The following is a 22,235-nucleotide window of genomic DNA, read 5'->3' on the forward strand; positions in this document are numbered from 1 at the left end:
GTGAGGACGTCGTATAGGGCTGGACGATATGGCAAAAACTTTTATCACGATATATTTCTTAATTTCGGTCGATAACGATATAATTCCGATAACGATATAAACAATATAAAAGCCTTAGATAAACTACAAATAAATTAATGTTCATCTTTTATTTGTATATAGTCTTCAAAGAAATTTGAAATCACCGTCAAATAAACGTAAAACTCTCAACTTTGTCAATATTAATAGTTTTAACTTTTAACAACAACATAACCTAACCCATGCGTTTGAATGGATTTCTCTTTTGATGCAGCTGGGGGTGTTTCAGGGACACGTTGGCTCAGACTTTTATTGTGCTTCATCTTCTGACTCTCAGCAGATTCTATCGAGTGGAACAAGTCGGATGTGTTCCCACCGCTAGTTGGAACGACTCTCCGGCACATTTAGATAGCCGAACCACTTCCACACCGCCGAGTTAGTCTTTCCTCTCTTATCAATTACGTCATCTGCTTTCCCTTCGCATGTGAAAGCTTGTTCAGTCGCATTCTGACGGTCATGGGAACTCATTTTGAAGCGAAAACTTACCGTTCGTTGGAGCCTAGCCTGCTATCGCTGACTCCTTCGAGCTGTGGTGTACGTCAACACGCACCCACGTAGTTGTGTCGTGTAACTTTTTCTGTTTGGGTTGAAACTGAAGCGGCCGCTTCAACCTGAACAGAAAAAGAAATGCGTCAGCGAAACTCTGTAATCGTATCGAAATATCGAAAACGCGCTTAGAACTCATATCGTCATTTAATAAAATATCGTGATAATTATCGATATCGAATTATTGTCCAGCCCTAAAGTCATACGAAGTTTTGTCCAGATTTTTTTTTGGCTCCATCACATTTTCAGATTTCGTTTATTTTCGTTAAACACGAACGCCACCACATTGTTTGTACAGTCTTGAGGACCTGTTTTGGTATTAAAGTACTGTGTGAAGGAGACGGCGTTATTGCAGCAGCATCTCCAGATGACATCAGGGTGTTGTTTATCACCGCTGTTCTGCCCTGTGGAGAATTGGATTGAATAAAGTTCATCAGCATTAATGAAGCTGCAAATCTCTTGGCTTGTAAAGGTCCCACCTTGTCTTCCTTCTTCACTTTAATTTTTGATTTGCAGTAATCTGCTTTGGGCTCCTGGCCTGAGAATCAGTTTAACTTGAAACTCTGCGTTATTACTGATGATAAGCAGAGAAGATTAGAATGTGGCTTGGATGAAACTCGGATGTCTCAACCTTAGAGAGTTGAATTTGGCTCTGTGAATATGGGAACCCGTCGCATACTGTAACCATGCTTACGACATATCTAAAAGCAGGGCAGGATGATTCAAACCAAAAATGCAGTTAACTTGTTTAAAATCACACAATAATGGGAGTACATGCTTTTATAAAGAGGGAAATGGTGCACACAATACATCATGACTTTCTAATGCAGACTAGTTGAGTGTTTTGAAGTTTTTCTGACATTTCTCTCACCGTTCACCTTAAATGATGAAGTTTTGTGTGAGAAACTATTGGAGAACACGTTTTGTGCAGCGTTGCACATCTGAAATCAGAGGCAAAGCAGGTTTAAGCTGCTCTGTTTGTGGCACAAAGTCCAGCTAAGACCTTCCTTTTTGAGGTTTTCCTTTCTTTGGACGAACCTTTCTTCAACAATCGCGCATGTCAACTATCAAACAGCCCTGTGTGTTTCTCTCTGGCTGGATATGTGCGAGTATTTGTCCATTTCCTTTACTTCACACTGGCGGTTCTGTGGGAGAGCATGAAGTGGCGTAAGCTTATGTGAGACTGTAACTGTGTGCTTTCTGCTGAAAACCCGTCTCTGTCCGCCTTCATAAAGCCGTCGTTCTTTCCCAGCATACAAGCAGCACTGAGCACCGATTTACCCTTATGTTTATCTAAAGCAGCATGGGATCTACCGTAGGTGTTTCTCTTTCCAGGGATTTCTCCGGCCTCTATCAGAACAATTTTTTTAAATGCATGCTTCCTGGAAGAACAAAAAAAAGTGCCAGTTTAACCATCTTTCTTCTAAAGTCTTCTTCTTAAATTAGTGCAGGGGCAAATGTTGAAACGTGAACGATACAAGTTACTTTATAATCTCATCTAATTGTCATGTGCGACAGCAACGTAAAAAAAGATACACATCCTGCACACTGCTCTAGATAAAATATCCCACAACTTGAAACGGCAAGCTAGTGTCGTCAGACTGCGTAAATTATTTTCTGCAGCGGTGCTTCATGCACCTCTCGTTTCTGCACTCTCTAAACATCATCAGATGTTTTGTGCTGGAGGCCAGCTCATTAGTTAACTGGCAGGACCATTAACCGACCTGAGAATGAACAGAGCGAAACACTTGTTCAGATTTACCTTTGAGGTTTAGTGAAGCCAGGAGACTAATGAACTGCAAACACCACTATCCTCAGCCTCGAGATCCTCAACGATTCTTTTTCTTCCTAATGTAATTAAGCTCTAACGCTGCAGAAAGAAAAGTCTCCGATTTTGAGATTGAAATTTTAAAGAGAAAAAGCATCGTATTGCATAATTCATAACTAGTATTCATACTGTTGTGGAATTTTCTATCGAGACTTATTAATAAAAGACGAGAAAGCACAATCCAGCTTATTTGTATTTTATTGTTCCTTGCCAGGAGAGAGAGACGGACGCACCTGATCCTCGGTCCAATACGCAGCTCTCTCCACCCAACAGTTTTTTGGCTGCTCCCTTTAAATCACTATATTGATTATACACTCAACTGCCTATACATTCAACTGATACTCAACCGATTATGATGAGTGACTTGGGAAAACAGATTGTAACACAGTGCCTTACAGAGAACAGTCCAAAATTCAACAGATGGGTATTACAGAAGTCCCTCGTTTATCATGGGGGATCCGTACCCTGAAGACCCGCGATAAGTGAAAAACCATGAAGTAGGGGTAGTAGTACAAGTAGTAACTAGTAGTTTATTTGTGTGTGTGTGTGTGTGTATATATATATATATATATATATATATATGTATTATTAGGGGTGCACCGATTTATCGGCCCCCGATTTCCTTAATTTTGGGAAAAATAAAATTGGGAAATCGGAAATCGGCTGATACTTGCATGAGAAACCGGTTTTACAGATTTTTTTGTTTGTTTTTAACAACAATTGTCTGAACTTCATTTATATTTCAGAGCACTACATCATGGCCGGTTAAAACAAGTTTATATTGTTTCTAGGATATTGTTCAGGGTTATGTTTTTCAGTAAAATAATAATGGAAAATTGAAGGTGCATTGTGACTTAAACACCTGACAGGATCGCTTATATTACAAAATCGTAATCGGCAGGTCAGACTTTTTAGAAATCGGTGATCGGCTAGAAAACTGCAATCGGTGCACCCCTAATATATATATATATATACTGTATGTATATAAAGGTGTTTTAAACCCTTCCCACACACTTGCAATATTCTAAACAATGTTTCTAAACTCTAAACGCTTTAAAAGAGCACAGAATGTCATGATTTCAGCTCCCTGCCTCCTCTGCTCTTTGCCACCTGCAAGCGCTCTTGGCCACACCCACTTCTCCACTCTGCACAGAGAACAGCTGATCAGCTGCAGGAGGAAGTTTATCCAGCAGTATGGGCTGCACAAAGCTGCAGCAGGTGCTAAATAATTTAAAATAATTAATTTTAAATAAAAATCACAAGCCCATCGTGCGGCTCATCCATCAATCAGCCAGTTGTGTGTCATGTCCAGTCTTATTTTGAAAAACCGTGATAGAGCGAGTCCACGAAACATGAACCGCGAAGTCCACACTTTTTAGTAATAACAGGAAACATCGATGACTCCAAACATCATTATAATTAACTTTAAATTTTCAATAACAATAAGCACAATTATTTAATATTCATCAACTGTAGATGCATGCGACGATGTTTACCTCAAAGTGTATTTGTTTGTGCACCACAGGGAGACTGGTGGCATATCTTTTATACAAGGAGCCAGAAATAGATTTTGAAGTTATTTTTGTTTTCTTTGCTCAATGCAGGTGGATAAAAATACTTTGCCTGTTTGGAGACATGTGTGACAGTTGCACGTCTCTTAAGCACGTCCTCAGGAAGGCAGTTCAGGTTTTGTGCAATGATGATGGTTTTTCCAGCTGTGTGTGTAACCACTGATCATTGTTGTCAGCTATAGTTGCGGCAACCTGCCCGTTACTCTTTGTGCTAAAAGTCTCTCTGCTGGAGCTTGTTCTCGTTGTGTTCGGAACAAGACTTTAGCTCAAATTACCCTCTGTTCCCTCCAATTTTCTGTTGTATCATTGAGAAGTTGAAGAGCGTGTACAATTTGTAAGGAACAAAAAGTGCCTCTTGTTCTTTTTTACTTGATATAATCAAAGCTCTGTTGAGAACAGCTGAAGGCAAAAAAAAAACCTTTTCTAGTCAAATTACATTCATCTTTCCATAACTTAAGTCAAATGAGAGCGAAGTGGAAAACTGATGCTGTAATGAAGAAAAGTCAAAACGCCAAAGTCCATGCTCAATAATCCAGGTATAAAATCCAACATTCAGTCAGGTCATCTGGACAGTTTCTTTTTTTGTGCTGAGATGTTTCGCCTTCCATCCAGAAGGATTCAAGATTCTTTGTCTTTCACATCACAAGTGATGCATGAAGTGGAATGAAACTATGTACACAGGGTCCCAGTTACATCCAACAAAAATACAAATTGTAAAGAAAAACTGTAATAAGATCTAAAATATGAACTAAGAAATACGCTAAACTAAGAATACACTAAGCAGTAATGATACAAAACAATGCGCCAAACAGCAGCAGTACGGACACGAGTCTGTGTGAGCAGACGAGGACGAACGAACACGGCAACATGAAATAAATCAGCAGCATGAGATCAGCATCATGGATAGTCTGCAGCACATCTCAACAACCAAGTGGCGTTACAGCGATTTTAGGGTTCATCGTGGAAGGCTTCATCAGTCTGAGGAAACACCAAACAAAACTGTTTCTCCTCCATCCGCCTTCTCCAAAGTGGAAAACAGCAGTTAAGTTATGTCTCTAGGACACGCCCTCTCCTCCAGTGCCCACCCTCTCCTCCAGTGCCCGCCCTCTCCCTCAACAGTCGTGTCAAACTGGTTCGAAACACCAACGATGGACGTTGGATTTTATACCTGGATTATTGAGCTTGGACTTTGGTGTTTTGAACCAGTTTGACATGTCGATGAGGGAGAGGGCGGGCACCAGAGACCATCTTAGCACCAACAGAACTGTTTTTTTTCCATTTTGGAGTAAGCTGTTGGGGGAGAAGCAGTTTTGTTTGGTGTTTCCTCAGACTGATGAAGCCTTCTGGATGGAGGGCGAAACGTCTCAACATAAAAAAAGAAACTGTCCAGACGACCTGACTGAACATTGTTGGAAAAGTCAAATGGTTTCCATTATGCTGGCCTGTCAGGGGCAGGTACACCAACACTAAAGTGACTCGTTTGTTTCGTTTCAGTTGGTTCTGTCTCATCTTAACTGCAGACTCTTTAGTCCTATTTTAAGTTTCTGAAAAGCATTCTATTTATTTATTTGTGCAACGTTTGTAGCAAACACAGATGGCTTTCCCACAAACTTGCTACAACTCTTTACGACAAACTTTAAAGCAAATAAACGAAACTACTGGAGCAGTTTACCGTTGAGCATATTTAACAAAGTTAAGATATAAATGGTGATTAGTGTATTTTAAAATGAAGTGAGTGCTGCTGCTAATAACGTCTAAACGGATCTTTAATGTGGGTGAGAAATGATCAGGTCACCAAAGTCCATGCTCAATAATCCAGGTAAAAATCCAGCCGTGTTCAGTCAGATCATCTGGATGTTTCAGCAAAATAAATAAAAGCCATCCAGATGACCTGACTGAACATTGCTGGATCAGTCGGGTATTAAAGAAGTTTTAACTGAGCCACATAACTTCCTCTGCCATGCTGTTACATCTTTGACTCTTGTTAAACCCAGAGCTTTATGTTTTCTCTGTGATGTCTATCTCATCAGAGCCTCAGTATTTTACAAATGAAGGACATTAATTATTTCATATTTTGCTCTTTGTCAGAGGACTTGTCTCTGGAAGACAAACCTTCCTGATAGTCCATCCTGATGACAGATATTACCTTACCTTCTAATAAGATAGGCAAGTGTTCTATTTTAGATGGTTTAGGCTGTATTGTATTCGTTTTTGGCATGGGTATTTCCCTAAAACCCAATGACAAAATAAGAAAAACATCTGAACTGTTTCCTCCCTACAGTAAGATGATATGCTGTTTTTTTTTTTGACAGAGTTGCTTTCATATAATGTAATCTTTTTTCATGTCAGAAAACATTTTCATCCTGAACAGAGTATCCAGAATACATGTTTCTAAAGGTCGCAGGGGATCGGAAAATACTTTGCTAATGAAAATTAAATGAATCCTATGCTATGGCCTTCACACACCAGATCTCAACCCATTTAAATAGCTTAAAATTTATTCTGATAGTTTGTACAGGTGTTCTCTACCACAAACATCTGGTTTTCTCTAGTGGAGATCCTTGGATTTATACAGTCAACGCTAAACTATGTTGAAGGTTTTCTAAACGCACATGGAAACTTCACTCGCCCCTGAAACATGTTTTGTTTCTTTAGTTTATCATCTATAAATATGTCATTTATTCTACCTGGCCACAAAAATAAAGTGATAAAAAACAACAAAAACTTTCATGCTTTTATTTGAATCGTGATTTTTGACATCAATCAATAAACATTCAATCTGCACATGACACACAATGGGCTGATTGATGGATGAGCCACACAAATCTTTATTTAAAATGAATTATTTTAAATTATTTAGCACCTCCTGCACCCCTATGCAGTCAGGATAAGCTTCCTCCTGCAGCTGAACAGCTGATCAGCTGTTCTCCGTGCAGAGCGGGAAAGTGGGCGTGGCCATGAGCGTTTACATGTGACTGAGAGTAGCGAAGGCACAGAGAGGGAAATCATGACATTCTGTGCTCTTTTAGAGCGTTTGGAGTTTAGAAACATTGTTTAGAATATTGCAAGAGTGTTGGAAAGGTTTAAAATGCCTATATATATATATATATATATATATATATACTAATATAAACTACTACTTACTACTTGTACTACTATCCCTACTTCGCTGTTTTTCACTTACCGCGGGGCTTCTGGGTACCGATCCACAGCGATAAACGAGGGACTACTGTATTCCAGCTTTTATTCTTATCTGAATTTTTATTATTATAGTTTCTACTATAGTTTTATGTCCTTTGTTGTTTGGTTTTTCATGTTAAGATTCATGTTAAGATCAAAACTGTGGGAGAAGTTAACAGATACCATTTTGAGTTAACTTGATCATTTTTTCAGTGTCAGGATCTCCACGTCCTGATAAGGATAACGGTTCTTGCATAATCAAGCCCCCAAACTTCACCTCTTAAAAGCATTTGCACATATCATTAATCGCAGTTTGCGTTATTGAAAGTAATGCATGACGAAACATGAAGTGACAGGAAAAGGTTTAGCTGACCACAGGAGGATAAGTCCGTGTGTGTCTGGCTGCAGACTCGGCTTCTGCTTATTGTCTGCCTCACAAACACAGATGCACAAGTTCATATTCACAGTCAGTGCACTAGCACTTATGGGAAAATTCTGTGGAAAATTACTCAAATCGCGTTTTTTTTGTCCATGTGTTTAACTTTTATTGTACACAAAGATATTTTTAAATCTAGCAGCAATTATTTTAGTGTGCTCCAACAGGTCCTTGCCTCCACTGGTAGATGTCGGTGTCAGTTGTTGATTGCAGCGTTGACATTAACCTTTGCCCTGATGGATATCTGGGGAATTCTCTAACCTTCTGTCAGTATAACAGGTCCATCAGGTCTGTAATAAAACCGAGTCTTGACTTTTAATTAGTTGCATAAGACGGTTTAGACCTTCGGTGGCCTTTGACCCCAGTCTTTGTTTTGGTCCTGATTTAAAATGCACCTCTAACAACACAATGCAGAGCTGATTAATAACAAGTTAAATCACTTTTGGCAGACAAATTAAATGTCTACAACCTCGTATCATCTTTCTGTCCATTTTATCAGTGTGGGATATTGTCTGCTCTCGTGGTGTTTAAATCACTGTATTGCGTTTTCGGTGCTTGAAAGCCGCAGAAAATGCGTCAGCAGAGACTTGCTGGTTCAGATGGCTCCTTTAGCTGTGAAAGACTTGCCCCGATCCAACGTTCTTGTCTTAGAATGGCTGCAGCCTAAAGGGATTGCGCTCTGGTTTGGAGGGCACTGAGGTGCATATCTGGCAGTAAAGGGTAACACACCTGACTGGAATGTGATCATCAGCTCGTCTAAAGCAGCTCTTTGGACCTGTACGCTGCGGTGCCTGGAGCTGAGTCTTACCACAGGGGCTCATGTTTAATGAAAATGGCAAACCTAATTTACTGCTTCCTCCCAGGTGGTTTGTCTTTTTCCCCTGCCTTTATACAGACTTTACGCAATTCAAGTTTACTAATGCTGCAAAATGGGAGATAATGCACAATGGATTGTGTTCACTGATGATGAATTTGTTTGTTCAAAGCTATCAGGGCCAAGAGCCTGTCTCCATGCGTTTGTGTTGTCTCAGTCTACCGCCAGACCACAGTTCACGGTGAAACCAATCATTTTCCCTTCGACCTTTAATAAACATTTATCCAACCTGTGGGTATGTGCACGGTAAGAGGCTGTGTCAATTACAAGAATAAGGATGTTTCCCTCACACTTTATTTTTCCTCTTATCCAGGCATGGGACGAGATGTGCAGGAGAAGTAGCAGCCGTGGCCAACAACGGGATCTGCGGAGTTGGTGTAGCCTACAATGCAAAGATTGGAGGTATGATGTAGATGAATCATATCTTTAGCTGACAGATACGTCAAATAGTGTAATGAAATACGAGCCCTGCAGTGCCTGTGTTATTTTCACTTGATTTCTTGGGCTCCGCGTGTCACTAAATCTTTTTAAGCATCACCCCAGTTTGCTGTAAGTGTATTGGTTTTGCATTGAGTAACAGCTCTGAGATGGAGTCTGTGAAATGACACAGAGCAGTAGCTTTGATTCAGTCTGCTTTAATTTAGTGTCAGACACGCTCTCTGTTCGCAGTTTGGATGTAAAGCTGGTGCAACTCGTTTGTCACGTTCTGCATCTTATCCAGAGTGAAGGGAAAACATTGTCAACAGCTTTCAGCACAAAACCAACACCAGCAGCAGCCATTTATGTGGATGTTGCTGGTGTCGGTTTTGGCTTTGTTTCAGTATAAAGCATTATTAATAAGCTTCACGGCTGGTGTCGGATTGTTTTAAACTTCTGAGTAAAATCAGTCGGAACAAGCTAGAGATGGAAAGTTTAGCACATTTAAGAATTTAATTCTTCTACTATGTAGAAGAATGAAGGCAAAACTGTACGAATATTTTTGATTACTATCATCCATGTCACAGAAAGCTAAGATTTTTATAAGAAACACTTAGGAGGTTTATAAGATTTGTTCTTTAGTTTTCAAGTCTCCAGTTCCGGTTAAGCATACTGGACTATTAACTGTTAACAAAAGTCATTATCTGATGAAAATAATGGGCGGATAGTTTATGTTGTAACACTGCTGTGTTGACAAAAGTCAAGTAACTGTATTAAAATAACTTTTTTCAGTTCTTGCGTTTCCAACTTAATTTTCCTTTTAGTTTAGTTTAGGGATGCACGGTATTGGATTTTTGGCCGATATCCGATATGTTAAAACTTATTTAGCCGATAACCAATGCCGATATTTTTACAGTATATACTTTCCTTTGTCAGAACATAGCCCTTTTATTTAGGCTTATTTGCTACAAAAATTGTGTAACAGCTGGTGACATATATTCAGTAACAGCCATAGCACTTTAACTTATATTAAATGAAAAGTGTTAAATGTTATTTGTTAGCATTAGTCACCTGCGATGCTGTCTCACTTGTGGAGGCTTGTTCCAGGTTCCTATAGCTGCAGCATAGGATCCTCTGCACTCCTGTGCATGAAGGACAGACTTTTTAAGTTCAAAGTTTTTGTCTGTCCATTGTTCAGTAAGACTAATCATGCTAACGGGGCTAACACGACGTCCAAATGTTTGTGGTAAAACTCACCCAAGTTATCGGCTGTTAGCTTCTCACTGACGTCGGAATGACGGCTTGTAACTCGGTCTACGTTGGAAAAAATATCTCAGACTGAGGACGATGTAGCGAGGCTCAACGTAGTCCATAGATCTTTGGAATCCGACATCTTCACCAACGGAATAAAACTTCCACATCGCCAATATATTGAATTTTCCTCTCTGCCGTGAGGCCAGGTAGGCGCGCGTGACGTCATCACATTGAGCCGTCGCTGCAGGCATCCTTGTCACTGGGTTTTCATACAAAAACGGCGCCTGTTATATCGGTGAGTTATTTTGATGGAATGGCCGATGGCCGATATTGAACTTTATTGCTAATATCGGCCGATACCATGCTGATAATATCGTACATCCCTAGTTTGGTTTGCAGACGTTTTCCTTCCTTAAAGATAAACTGGTGGAGTAAGAACTGAAAGAAGTTTGGTTGGCTAGTTGGTTGGATGGATGGATGGTTGGGTGGGTGGGTGTATGGATGGATGGGCAGATGGATGGATGGATGGGCGGATAGTTTATTTTGGTCATATCAAAGAAGAGTTTCAAAACAAACACTTTATGACCAAGAAAAGGCAGAAACCAAAGGCTTAATACACATTTCCTTAAATAATAAAGTTTGTAAGTTCAATCATCCAGGTAGATAAATACAAAAAAGGTTCAATCATGTCATCTGGACAAGTTTCTTTTAGGAAGAAACGTTTCGTCTTTCGTCTGAAAGACTTCATCAGAGGCCTGTGAACCCAGATCCATCTTAAAAGAAACTTGTCCAGATGACGATTTTAACCTTTTCTTTTAATTCCTTGTGGATTCCCCTGAAAACAAAAATGTACATAAACAACAACCACACACGAACAAAATTAAATAAAAAGGACCAAACAGAATATCAATATACGATATACAATAATAATGAGGTCCTCCCTATATACACTTGTTTATATACATATAAATATAAGTCATTACTATTTTTTATTACCATTAATATTACAAGCATTATTATTATCATCATCATCACAACTTTTATTACTATAACCTGTAACTCTTCATTAACTTGCATTTTAATTTATTTCTTAAACTTAATTTCCTCACTTAAATTGTTCCACAGCTTGACACCAAACCTGAAACACATCTGTAACTGACAGTAGTTCTTAATTAGCTCACTTCAAAAATAAAGGACTACCGTAGATTATAATTACTTTCCCTTAACTTAAAAAAAACAAAACAACTTTAAATTCAGGCAGGAAGACGATTGTTGCTAACTCGATATAGCATTTCCAGTGTTCTTAGATGCACAATATCTCTAAATATTAAAGCAGAAGAATAATAGATTTGTAGATTAAAGACACTGGTATTTATTAACTTAATAACCTATTATATTATTATTGCGATTTTATTATTAATTAGTTCCAATGAGTACAGCTCTGTTCTTGTTGCATCCTCACTCTGCTCGTCACCTGCTGTGATCCGTGCGTAGGTACGATGGTTTTTCTCTCATCGTCATCACCAGGTCATCCATTCTTGTATGTTGCTTAAGATCTTCCACTCTCCTTTCCAGCGCCCCGATCTTTTATCTTTTTCTTTAATCACTGCCTTCAATTGCTGCTCTTTCTCTAAATCCAGTTTTAACACCTTGCGTAGTTCCTCTGATATAAAGTTCAGCCTTTTTTTCTTCTTCTTCCATATCTGAGACTGGTTTCTTGGTAGTCATATCCTCCGTTAATTTTAGTAGCTAGCAATAATAAACAATAAACAACAAAAAACAAGAAATGTTTTTTCCAAAAGCTTTCTTCCAGAGATTCAAGATAATTCAGTCTGGCTGGTGTCAACATATGCATCATCCAAAAATGCCAAAAATTTAATAAATTTCAGAAAATAATCACATCAACTTGACTCTTAACTCAAAGCTAAAGCCTTCAAGTACAAGTCAACCTTACTGTCGTTTCCACCACATGTGGTACATGAGGTGGAACAAAATTATGGCAAGCAGATGGGTACGAATGAACACGACAGCATGGGATAATCAGCAGCATGAGATCAGCAGCACGGGCAACCAGCAGCACAGACAAGCCACGTACCACCACCCAAAGTGGCACCACAGTGATTTTTCCCTTTTGTTTTTTTCATAGTGATTATCCTGGTGAGAGATTCATGAGTCTAACAGCCTCAGGGTAGAAGCTGTTCCTCAGTCTAGTGGTTCTACACCTAATGCTCCTCAACCTCCTTCCTGAGGGGAGCAAAAAGTGTGTGTGCTGGGTGAGTGGGGTCCTTCTTGATGCAGGTGGCTCTCTTCCTGCATCTGGAGGTGCAGATATTTGTGAAGGTGGGGAGGCTGACTCCAACAGACTTCTGTGCAGCCTTCACTACTCTCTGCAAAGCTTTCCCCTCTGCAGCTGTGCAGATTCAATTCAAGTTATAGACGTGGGTGCTGGATTATTCTCTGGATTTTCTATAGATTAATACCAGACATAAAGACACGAGGAGAATCCAACCAGCAGCCATTTTTAAAATCCTTAGTTGCTGCTTCTCTTTAGCAAGCCAAAAAAGAAAAATGTTAGCTTCAGCTAGTTAGCCAGTTAGCTTGATAGCTAGCTAAACTCTCAGCCACTTTATGCAGTTTAATTTAGAAACTAACAGGAAAAATAAAAACTGCAATAATTTAATAAATTACTCGTGGTGTACGTGATTTCTGCGGCTGCTATCTGCCGCGGGCCTGACTGTCAGCTTAATATAAAGCAACACATTTTAAATTATTAATCTATTGGATCAAAAGCGTCCTCGATTAAAGATGGTAAAATAACTTATTTTTGTTGGCCTGCATCAGCATCAAATTACTAATTACTGTAGAATTATATTTTAATAAGAAGATACAAAAGCGGTTAAGTTCAAACAAGCTCTTTGTCTTTTGGAGTTCAGAGAAGGAAAGACGTCGCCTAATTACAACAGTAATAGCGTGATGTGTGTATTTTTACACAGCAGTTTACAGGAAGCTTCAGGATGAAATTAAATATTTAACTTTTACAGCTGTTGACATAAATCACGATTGTTAGACTTTGTGTGCAGCCTCAGGAACATCAGGCTTCCACCAACATCTGCATCGGTCTCTGCTGGTATGAAAGCCCAAGATGCTCATTTGATTTTAATAGCAAAATTAATTTTATTAAGTTATTTAAAAAGAACAAACTAGTTTGAAGGAACCCCAACATTGTCTGTAGTGTTTAAAAGAGAACATTTTAGACACTTGTCTAGAAAAACCACAACTTTGTGCAGTTTTTTCTTTTTCTCAAAGTGTCCGATACAAATTTAAAATTTATTTTTTTGTATTATGAGTTTAGTTGAAGTCAATGACGTGAATAAACTCTGGGCGTGTTGTTCACTTCTCTGAAAGTAAGAATCTGATCCAATTTACCCTCAGAGCTGCTCTAATTTCAGCCAAAGGACTGTTTGCTTTCATCTCCTGATGAATTTTTAGTCCCAGAGGTCTGCTCTACACTTGAGGAGATGCTTCACCCACAATTCAACTGATCTCATTTCTTTGTTCTTTTTCTTTTACAACCAACTGGAGAAAATCAATAGAGATACAGTTTGAATTATATTCTCAGGTCCACAGTGGCATCACGGTGGATGCTCAGAACATAAATAGCAGCTGTGCACCAATAAACAGACATCTAATGACACCGGTATAGCATTGTAAATGAATGTGTAAATATGCACACACACAAAAAACAAACACTGTAATAATGCTTTTTCTTGCATGTTTTTGTGCACTTTCAAGTTTCAAATCTGCATTCCGGTACTTCAGATGTAGGATCAGAATAAGCTTTGTTGTCCTTGTACTGAAATACAGTGAGGTTATGTTCGTACAGTCGTCCGAAAGATGGACGGAGTGCATGTTGCTGCTGCTCCTGAGAGTGCGGCCCCTTATCCTTTTCAGAAAACTTTTTAGATAGAAAAGGGGAAAATGCCATGAGGATAGGATAGTGGCATTACAAAAAAAGATCTCTTCACACCTTGTCCTATCAGGACACGATTTAAGACATCAAAAAACTACCAGCAGCTCATTTATAAACACATTACATATGCATTTGATGTCAAGACGGTGAGATTTCTCCATGAAGCACTTCCTGCTAGACCATAGTCCTGATAAGATGTTGGTCAGCCGGCAGTCCTGATAAGCCTTCACAAAAGTTCTTGGGGTGGGGGGTTGCGATAAATTAAGCTTTTCCTTAGTCTACACATATCCTAGGAGAAATTTGATAAGTCGGCCTGTTTTCAAGGCCAACCGGGGGAGTCAGATTCAGATGAGCCACAATTGTTGATTTTTTTTTTTAGGCAAACTTCTTGTCAGCCTTGAGTCCTTCTGGTACTTTCAAAATCCAAAATGGCCAGATTAGTGGGCATTCTACTGGTCCGTGCTTATGAGCCTCCTCCAAGGTTGTTTCCAACATGCTGGCGAGTCCCAGAAGCCACAGGTGGCCTGCGATTCTGCTTCCATCTTGCGGTTTAGCTCGTAAATCAGCTGATTTTGAGTGCTCAAAGCACAAACCAAACCTTCACACAGACTCGGCAGTTTTGCCGTTGTTGAAACTGCTGCCACTGTCTTCCTTAATAGCCGATAACATAGGAATTTGCTGATGCCAGAAAGCAGAAACCCTGCTATCATGAATCCAATTATATAAACGTCTTTGGCATCCTCCTGGGACAATACTAAAAGACACATCAGCTCCCAAACTCCCCACATCCATGATGTATCCTGCCACGTGAGTCTTGGCAGGGCATGAGGGCTCTCCAGGACCCTGTCGCTTTGTTGTGTTGATTGCATTGAAAGTCCAGTTGACCAGATCCATGACAGTAGTTTTTGTTTCAGAAGATGTGTAAATAGGAGCTCCGATACACAGACGGAGAGCAAAAAAAAGGCAGGAGAGGGAGAGGAGGCATCCGCCTAGCACGAGAGCGAGTGCTGTACTGCAGATAAGAACGACAGGGTTCTCTCATTGTGTTTGTTTACTTCATATTCATTATTGTTGCCATTTCCTTTAAAAAGCTCTCATTGATGTTCAGTAACTTTTTTTATTTTAAAACGCTCAGTTTGGAGTGTTAATGATTTCCATATTTTGTATGCATTAGAGCAGGCGTGTCAAACTCACTTACAAAAGGGGGGCCAAAATTAAAATCTTTTTCAAACTAAGGGCCAATTTTGAAAACTACATTAACTCAAATCAGATGCCCAACATCTTTTCTTGGTCACAGTTTCCTCAACAAGAGTTTGATTGGTCTCATTTGATGTTCTCTATTGTGCTTTTGACATCAAAATCAAAGATTACTGAAAAAATTCAAGATTTTTTCACATATCATCTTGAGGGCCAGATAAGATGTCAACGAGGGCCACATTTGGCCCCCGGGCCTTGAGTTTGACACATATGCATTAGAGATTTAAATACAAAGTGAACATCCTTTTTTTTATGATTCCACAATCCCTAACGAGAAGCACTTTGTGTGTGTTTGGTACTGCGGCTGCAGGTGTGCGCATGCTGGACGGAGAGGTGACCGACATGGTGGAGGCCCAGTCTCTCAGTCTGAATCCCCAACACATCGACATCTACAGCGCCAGTTGGGGCCCAGAGGATGATGGCAAAACTGTTGATGGACCTGCCAAACTGGCCAAGGAAGCCTTCCTGCGTGGAGTCACAGAGGCGAGTGTCCGATTGTACGACAGAGTTATTTACTGCCTGCGTGTTGCTTCCTTTCAGCTGTAAGTAATTGAACTGTTCGGGCATGAGAGGACACCAGTGGGAAGAACAAAACGGTTTTTGACCTTGACATTTACAAATGGGAAGTGATGTCCTCTAAAAACCACCAGGGAGGAGAATCTGAGAAAATGCATAGAAGCAGCCCTGGATGTTATCAGTTTTATTTATTTATTTTTTTCCTTCGAGCCATTTGTTTCAGCTGAAGGGCGACACTTTTTAGTAGTCTGGCTACCTTGTTTATTTATTATAACCCATGTGCTTTTAAAAAGATTGAGTTAAGCATTTACCACAGCTTTTATAAACGGATACACTTAAAGATTTTACAAGATAATTTAAAAACTTGTCTGTCGGTATCAAACGACGCAACAATCTGAATATTAGAGAACAAAGGAAGCGCAGTGGCACGTCAACAATCCTGCTGTGGATCACAGCCGTTTCTATTTAGCACAATGAAGAGAAATTTACAAATCAACAAATTAAAAATACAAATTACATTCTTTACTGTCACATCTGCTTTTTGTAAAAAGCCCTTGATCCAGAGAGCGAGGCCTCTTGTTGTGGAGCTGCAGCATTTAGGACTGGTGCCATAAAGCTGATTGGAACCACTGACACTGACTGCCAGGATAATTGGCACAGTGACAGCACTGTCAGATAGTGTTTGGGTGGCGCATAGCTGGAATTGATCAGTGCAGAGAGTGATGGTGCCACTCAATACAATAAAGCAGCTCTTAGATGAAAATTATTGCACTTCAAAAGCTGAGAGCTCGGATGATTTATTACAATGAGCTGTTGTCATTTTGATCCTCTTTGTGTTGCACTGCTGTCATGCAATATTTAGCTCGTTGCAATTTACTGAGTGACCACCCAGGCCTCTGTGGTGTAGGCCGAGTTTTAATGGGGCCTTTTTGAAAGGCGCCATGTAATGAATTTCCTCTCCTGTAATTGGGACTCTTATTAAAGATGGAATGAGATTTTGTTCTTGTCTGTGTACTGTTACTCTGTGTCGTAATTATATGAGAGGAAGTGCTTTTCTCATTTATCCGTTTATCTAAATATATTTTTCTTTTCTCACCAGGGTCGCAGTGGTCTGGGCTCCATTTTTGTGTGGGCTTCAGGGAACGGAGGAAGAGAGAAGGACAGCTGCAACTGTGACGGCTACACCAACAGCATCTACACCCTGTCCATCAGCAGCACCACACAAAACGGCAACGTCCCTTGGTACAGCGAGGCTTGCTCCTCTACCCTCGCCACCACCTACAGCTCGGGAAACCTTAATGAGAAACAGATAGTGAGTTGTGGCTGTGTGCAGTGTCCTTTCTGTCTTTGCCTCGTCTTGTTTCCCTCACACAAAACACCAGCTTTTAGTCTGAGTTTCTCCCTTCGTCTGGGCTGAAACAAGGAGACTGCAGGCTTCTAAAATGAACTTTAGTGGATCTGCACTCTTTGTCACCAATATATGACCTATATATAACATATATATATATATTTGTCTTGAAAGAATGGTCGAAGTGCGCAAATTTCATTATACTATTTCCCCCATTTTTCCCTCTGTATTTTTTTAAAAGGTTGTTGCAAGTTTTTCTTTGCTCAGGGTGAATTTCTACAAAATTCTAAACCTAGCGATGCAGTTTACTGTTCCAAATAACTGCCAGAAAATACTGACGTTTAAAAGAAGGAAAACAGGGACTGCCTGTTTTGCCAGAACTGAAAACCACAATAATGTCTGAAAGAAGCGTTGCAGCTTTTTTTGTTTGGTTTCTGGAGTGCACGCATTGCTGATCTGTTTGGCTTGTTCATGGGTCAGGAAGGGATTGGCAGAATAAAAAACAAAATCCTTTGTTAGAAATCCCCTAAAGCGCTATTTTCCAAAGTTAACCCTACTGTGGGGCTTGAAACACCACATGGGGGGGGGGGGGGGGATCTTAACAGGATTTAAAGAAATCAAGTTAACTTTAAAAAATGATTGCTGAAGTGTATTTAGCCCTAATTGTTTAAAAAAAAAGGTAAAAACCGAAGTCATAAATGAGTTAAAAAATAGATGATTGATCTTTAGAAGAGTTTTTTTTTTTGTAGCAATGTTTGTACGTATCAGCCAGCAACAGTTGGAGTTCTGAGTCTCTGCAACTTTTATTTTGTGGTTTAAAATTTTAAGAATCACTGCTCTAAAACATGATGGGCTATTCAACTGGCGGCAAATCCAGCCCACTTCATAAATTGTTTTTGTTTTGGTTTTGAATTCTATTTATTGCATTTATGATTCAAAGCCATAAAATAAACAAATCGAAAAGGTAACAGATAGGGCTGAGCCATATCATATCGTTCACAATAATCCCGGTAAAAAAAGCTTGCCCGGGAAAATAAATGATATCATGATATGCTAATTTCATGACGCAAGTAAGTCTGTGTTTGCCCCGCCCCGTTAACAGAACCGAATGTGCTGAACTACCTAACTGAACTGCCGCCCCTCCACCTGTCAGTACTGGCGTAACGCTAATTAGCTGTGCACAATACTAGCTAGCTAAAATGCTAAAAACAAACAACGCGTGCCTCGGCTGCGTCTTTCCATCCAGCTCTAAACTGCAGGTACAGACAGTGACAGCTCAACTGTCTCTCCCTCCCCCCCACCAGCGCAGCTCGGCCTTTTTCTCTCCCCCCACCCCGCTCTAAACTGCTGGTACAAACACGTGCAGGTCTGTCTCTTGAGTTCCACAGTCCATGGACCAAGAACAGAGTCATGTGATCAGAGACATGAATCATTCCTGCAGGAACAGAGGAAGCTGAAACACCACAAGCTTCAGGGTCAGCTGATCACCTTGTTAAGTTGTGGAAGTTATAGCTCATTTAAAGGCAACATATATTTTGTTGTACGTTACATTTATGCTCAACAGGTCTTAAGCTTCATTTTATTTAGTTATTTTGGGAAACTGCACCTGCACTTTAGTTTTTGTGGTGGATTTTGTTGTTCTATATTTTGTGCGGACTTTTTCAATCTAAATAACAGAAGGATCATATTTATTTTTTATTTTTATACTTTGAGACTGAATACTTTACTAAATAAAGTAGTTTCAGTAAAATTAACACTTTTTTTTTAGTTTTTATATAATACTGCAAAGCAACATGTTAAGTTAATTTTGTCAAATTAATAACTATGAATTATGTTTTTTTTTTTTGTATCACAAAATTTATTGTTATCGTCAGAATGCTCTGAAATATCACGATATGTTTGAGCCATATCGCGCCCCCCCCCAGTAACAGATCATTGTAAACTTTGGTTTATGATTTTAATCACTGGATGTCCGGCCCCGAGCTGCTGGCTTTCAGAACCTGCGGCCCCCTGAGCAGTTTTGTTGAACAGCCCTGATTTAGAAGCATTCAGAGGAGTGCAAACTTCAGACCAGAGTGGCTGCCCCTCAGCTTAGAACATAGACATTTTAAATCATTCAGGCAGCCAGTCAAGGTGTCTTCTGGACATCTTTGTTCAGGAGTGTCCCAACATGTCTGAAAGGAAGTCCACCAGACAGATTGTTTCTCTTGACAGCCTTGGTAATGCCTCAGTGACCCCTCAGGAAAGCATGACGTGCCCAAAGAATGTTAACAGCTTGGAAACAATTAGCTGAAGATGAACGTTAGATTAACGGGATGAAGTGGAGATTTGATGCAATCTGCTTCCTTTGATACATAACTTTCTACTAACTGGCATTTTATGAAGGATGTGAATGTGCCCGGAGACGATATTTGGAATCGAATTGAAACTTAAAATTTTTATTTTTTTCAGCTTCACACCAACATGTTTATGATACACCAGTTTAAATGAATCACAATGCAACTTTTTTCACCTTTTTACAGTTTGGAGTCATTAAAATGATTAGGAATCATTAACCCTCCTCAGACCTGAGCACTTGTCTATATTTTTTTATATTCAGCCTAACAGCGAGACAGAGAGTTGGACATCTCTGTGACTTATAGCTGATCCTGGAGTGCTTCTGTGTTGTACTCGTTTAGTGATGATGTCACTGATTGAAGCTGGGAGTGATGGAGAGATGCTGGAATCGCTTGTTATGCAGGAGAGAAGATCTGAACGTCTGTAAGGGCTGTTTTTAGTCTAATTTATTGGGTTCTTTCAGTTAATGTTGTAATTGTATTATTCTGATACTTCTGAAAGTACGATAATCATAAAAAAAATTCTTCCTGCTCATTTATTACCGTGTGGAAAAGGGAAAGTTTAATCACTGGTGATCATATTTCTGATTCTGACAGCTGTTTTTGTATCAGTGTTACTCAGTAATTTTATTTTATGGATCATTCAGTTGGACTTGAGTTTTTTATTTATTTTATAGCACAGAGTTTTGTAAGTACTAAATTAAATTTTCGTTGCATTAATTCACCGTTTCATTTATGCGACGGGCGAAATTCAGTGAAACCACGGCTCTCTTCTGTGGATCATATTATTGGAGATGTCTGCTGAAGTTGTTCTTTCTAAAACATTAAGAATAAATCTTCCTTAAAGAGAAGAACGTGATATTCCCGTTTGATTGTCATGGCTGACGGCGCTCACGTTTACTCTCATGTCGTGCATCTTTACGCAGTTTCACCCTTTAGCAAAAACATAAAGTGTGGGATAAATTCAAGTGCACTTAGTAGGTTCGTGCTCATTTTGTAAAACAAAAAAATTTTTTTTTACCTGATTTAACATTTCTAGTGATATTACATACATCATTGAAATAAATTGTTGGAGTTGAGCTTTTTGTGCGCTTCCTTTTTTAGGTAACTACAGACCTGAAATCAAAATGCACCGACTCCCACACAGGCACCTCTGCTTCCGCCCCGCTGGCTGCTGGGATCATCGCTCTCGCCCTGGAAGCAAAGTAAGCGCTCATCGTCACTTTTCTGAGTTCGGCATCGCTCACCAGCTATAGTGCCTCATTTTCATTTTTGCCCATTTGTCTTGACTTTTTAAAAATCATTTCCAAGTAAATGCTGAAAAAGAAAAAACGTGAAAACCAACACGCACACGTTCTGATGCATGCTCAATAATCCAGGTAGAAAAATCTTAACAAGTCTGATCTTCTGGACTGATTAAGTAAATAAATAATTTAAACAAAAAAAATTATTGAAACGTTTCATCTTTTACCCAAAAGACTTATTCAGTCTGAGGAGCTGTAATAAACTCAGCACCTTTTCATAGTGGATAAACCAGCTTGTTGTTGAAATTCAAAACTAGCTGATTGGCAGCTGTTCAAATACTTATTTGCAGCAGTAACACACAAATAAATTATTAAAAACATCATACATTGTGATTTCTGGTTCTTTTTAGATTGTCTCTCACAGTGGACATGCACCTAAGATGAAAATTTCAGACCCCTCCATGATTTATAAGTGGGAGAACTTGCAAAGTCGCATAGTGTTCAAATACTACTTACTACTTGTACTGTTCCTACTTCACATTTTTCACTTTTCGTGGGGCTTCAGGGTACGGATCCCCTGCGATGAACTAGGGACTACTGTACGCGCATACAACTAGCTCATCAGGCTGTGCAGTTAAATAACCGGCATAAAGCTCAATAACCAGAGTTGAACCCTCCTCCAGCCCTTGGGTCAAAATGGTCAACGAGACCTGAGTTTTGAAACCAGTTTCAAAGGTCAGGTTAAATAATGTCCTGTTATCAGTTTCTACATGTAGGCTGACGTTTCCTAACAGCTAATACTCATTATAGAAACATGAATATTTTACAGTGTACTCGATCATTTTGTTGATATTTTTTAAAGCTCTTACAATCAGCAGAAACTGCCAGTGATGTCTGTTTCCTCTGTAGTTTAGCTCCAGTTCCTGTTCTTCAAACTTTTTGCCACATATTCAAACTGTGCTTTTAGGCGAAGTATCTGAGGACTAATCGTTCTTATCTGGTCATGCTGAACTAAAAGCGGGACAAAATAACTGTTTCAATTGATCCTCGTGTAGCGCGAGTAATTTTGCAACAGAGAGGTGGTAGAAAAAGACCAATTAGGAGTGCTTTTGAAGTGTAAGATTTAAAGTAAATGTACTTCATATAATGCTTTATTTTCAATAAATCTACAATAAAGTCCACATAATGTAAAGTCTGCATGTGGTGGATGTCAGAGAGGCAGATTGTTGAGCTTTGTTTGAGCCTGCTCCATCTTCAGCCTGCATCACTCCCAAAACAAAGTTTCATTTTGTTAGGTTTACTCTGCGCACATTGTTCATCTGAAGAGCAGAAACGGGCTCAAAGCACATGTTGATGGAAGATTTAATGAAATTCAGGCAA

The 22,235-nt window shown here is 39.5% G+C and overlaps 1 protein-coding gene across 1 annotated transcript in view; it reads left to right on the forward strand.

Annotated features, from left to right (window-relative positions):
- furina (furin (paired basic amino acid cleaving enzyme) a) overlaps window positions 1-22,235 on the forward strand; it is a 107,412-nt gene that overhangs the window by 69,692 nt on the left and 15,485 nt on the right. The window contains exons 7-10 of the mRNA XM_037689787.1: window positions 8,827-8,915; window positions 15,722-15,894; window positions 17,027-17,239; window positions 20,716-20,816. Coding sequence (XP_037545715.1) covers window positions 8,827-8,915; window positions 15,722-15,894; window positions 17,027-17,239; window positions 20,716-20,816 — 576 coding nt within the window. The remainder of the gene's footprint in view (window positions 1-8,826; window positions 8,916-15,721; window positions 15,895-17,026; window positions 17,240-20,715; window positions 20,817-22,235) is intronic.

Source organism: Nematolebias whitei, chromosome 2 (assembly GCF_014905685.2).
Source record: "Nematolebias whitei isolate Nwh7 chromosome 2, NemWhi1, whole genome shotgun sequence".
NCBI classification, from domain to species: Eukaryota; Metazoa; Chordata; class Actinopteri; order Cyprinodontiformes; family Rivulidae; genus Nematolebias; species Nematolebias whitei.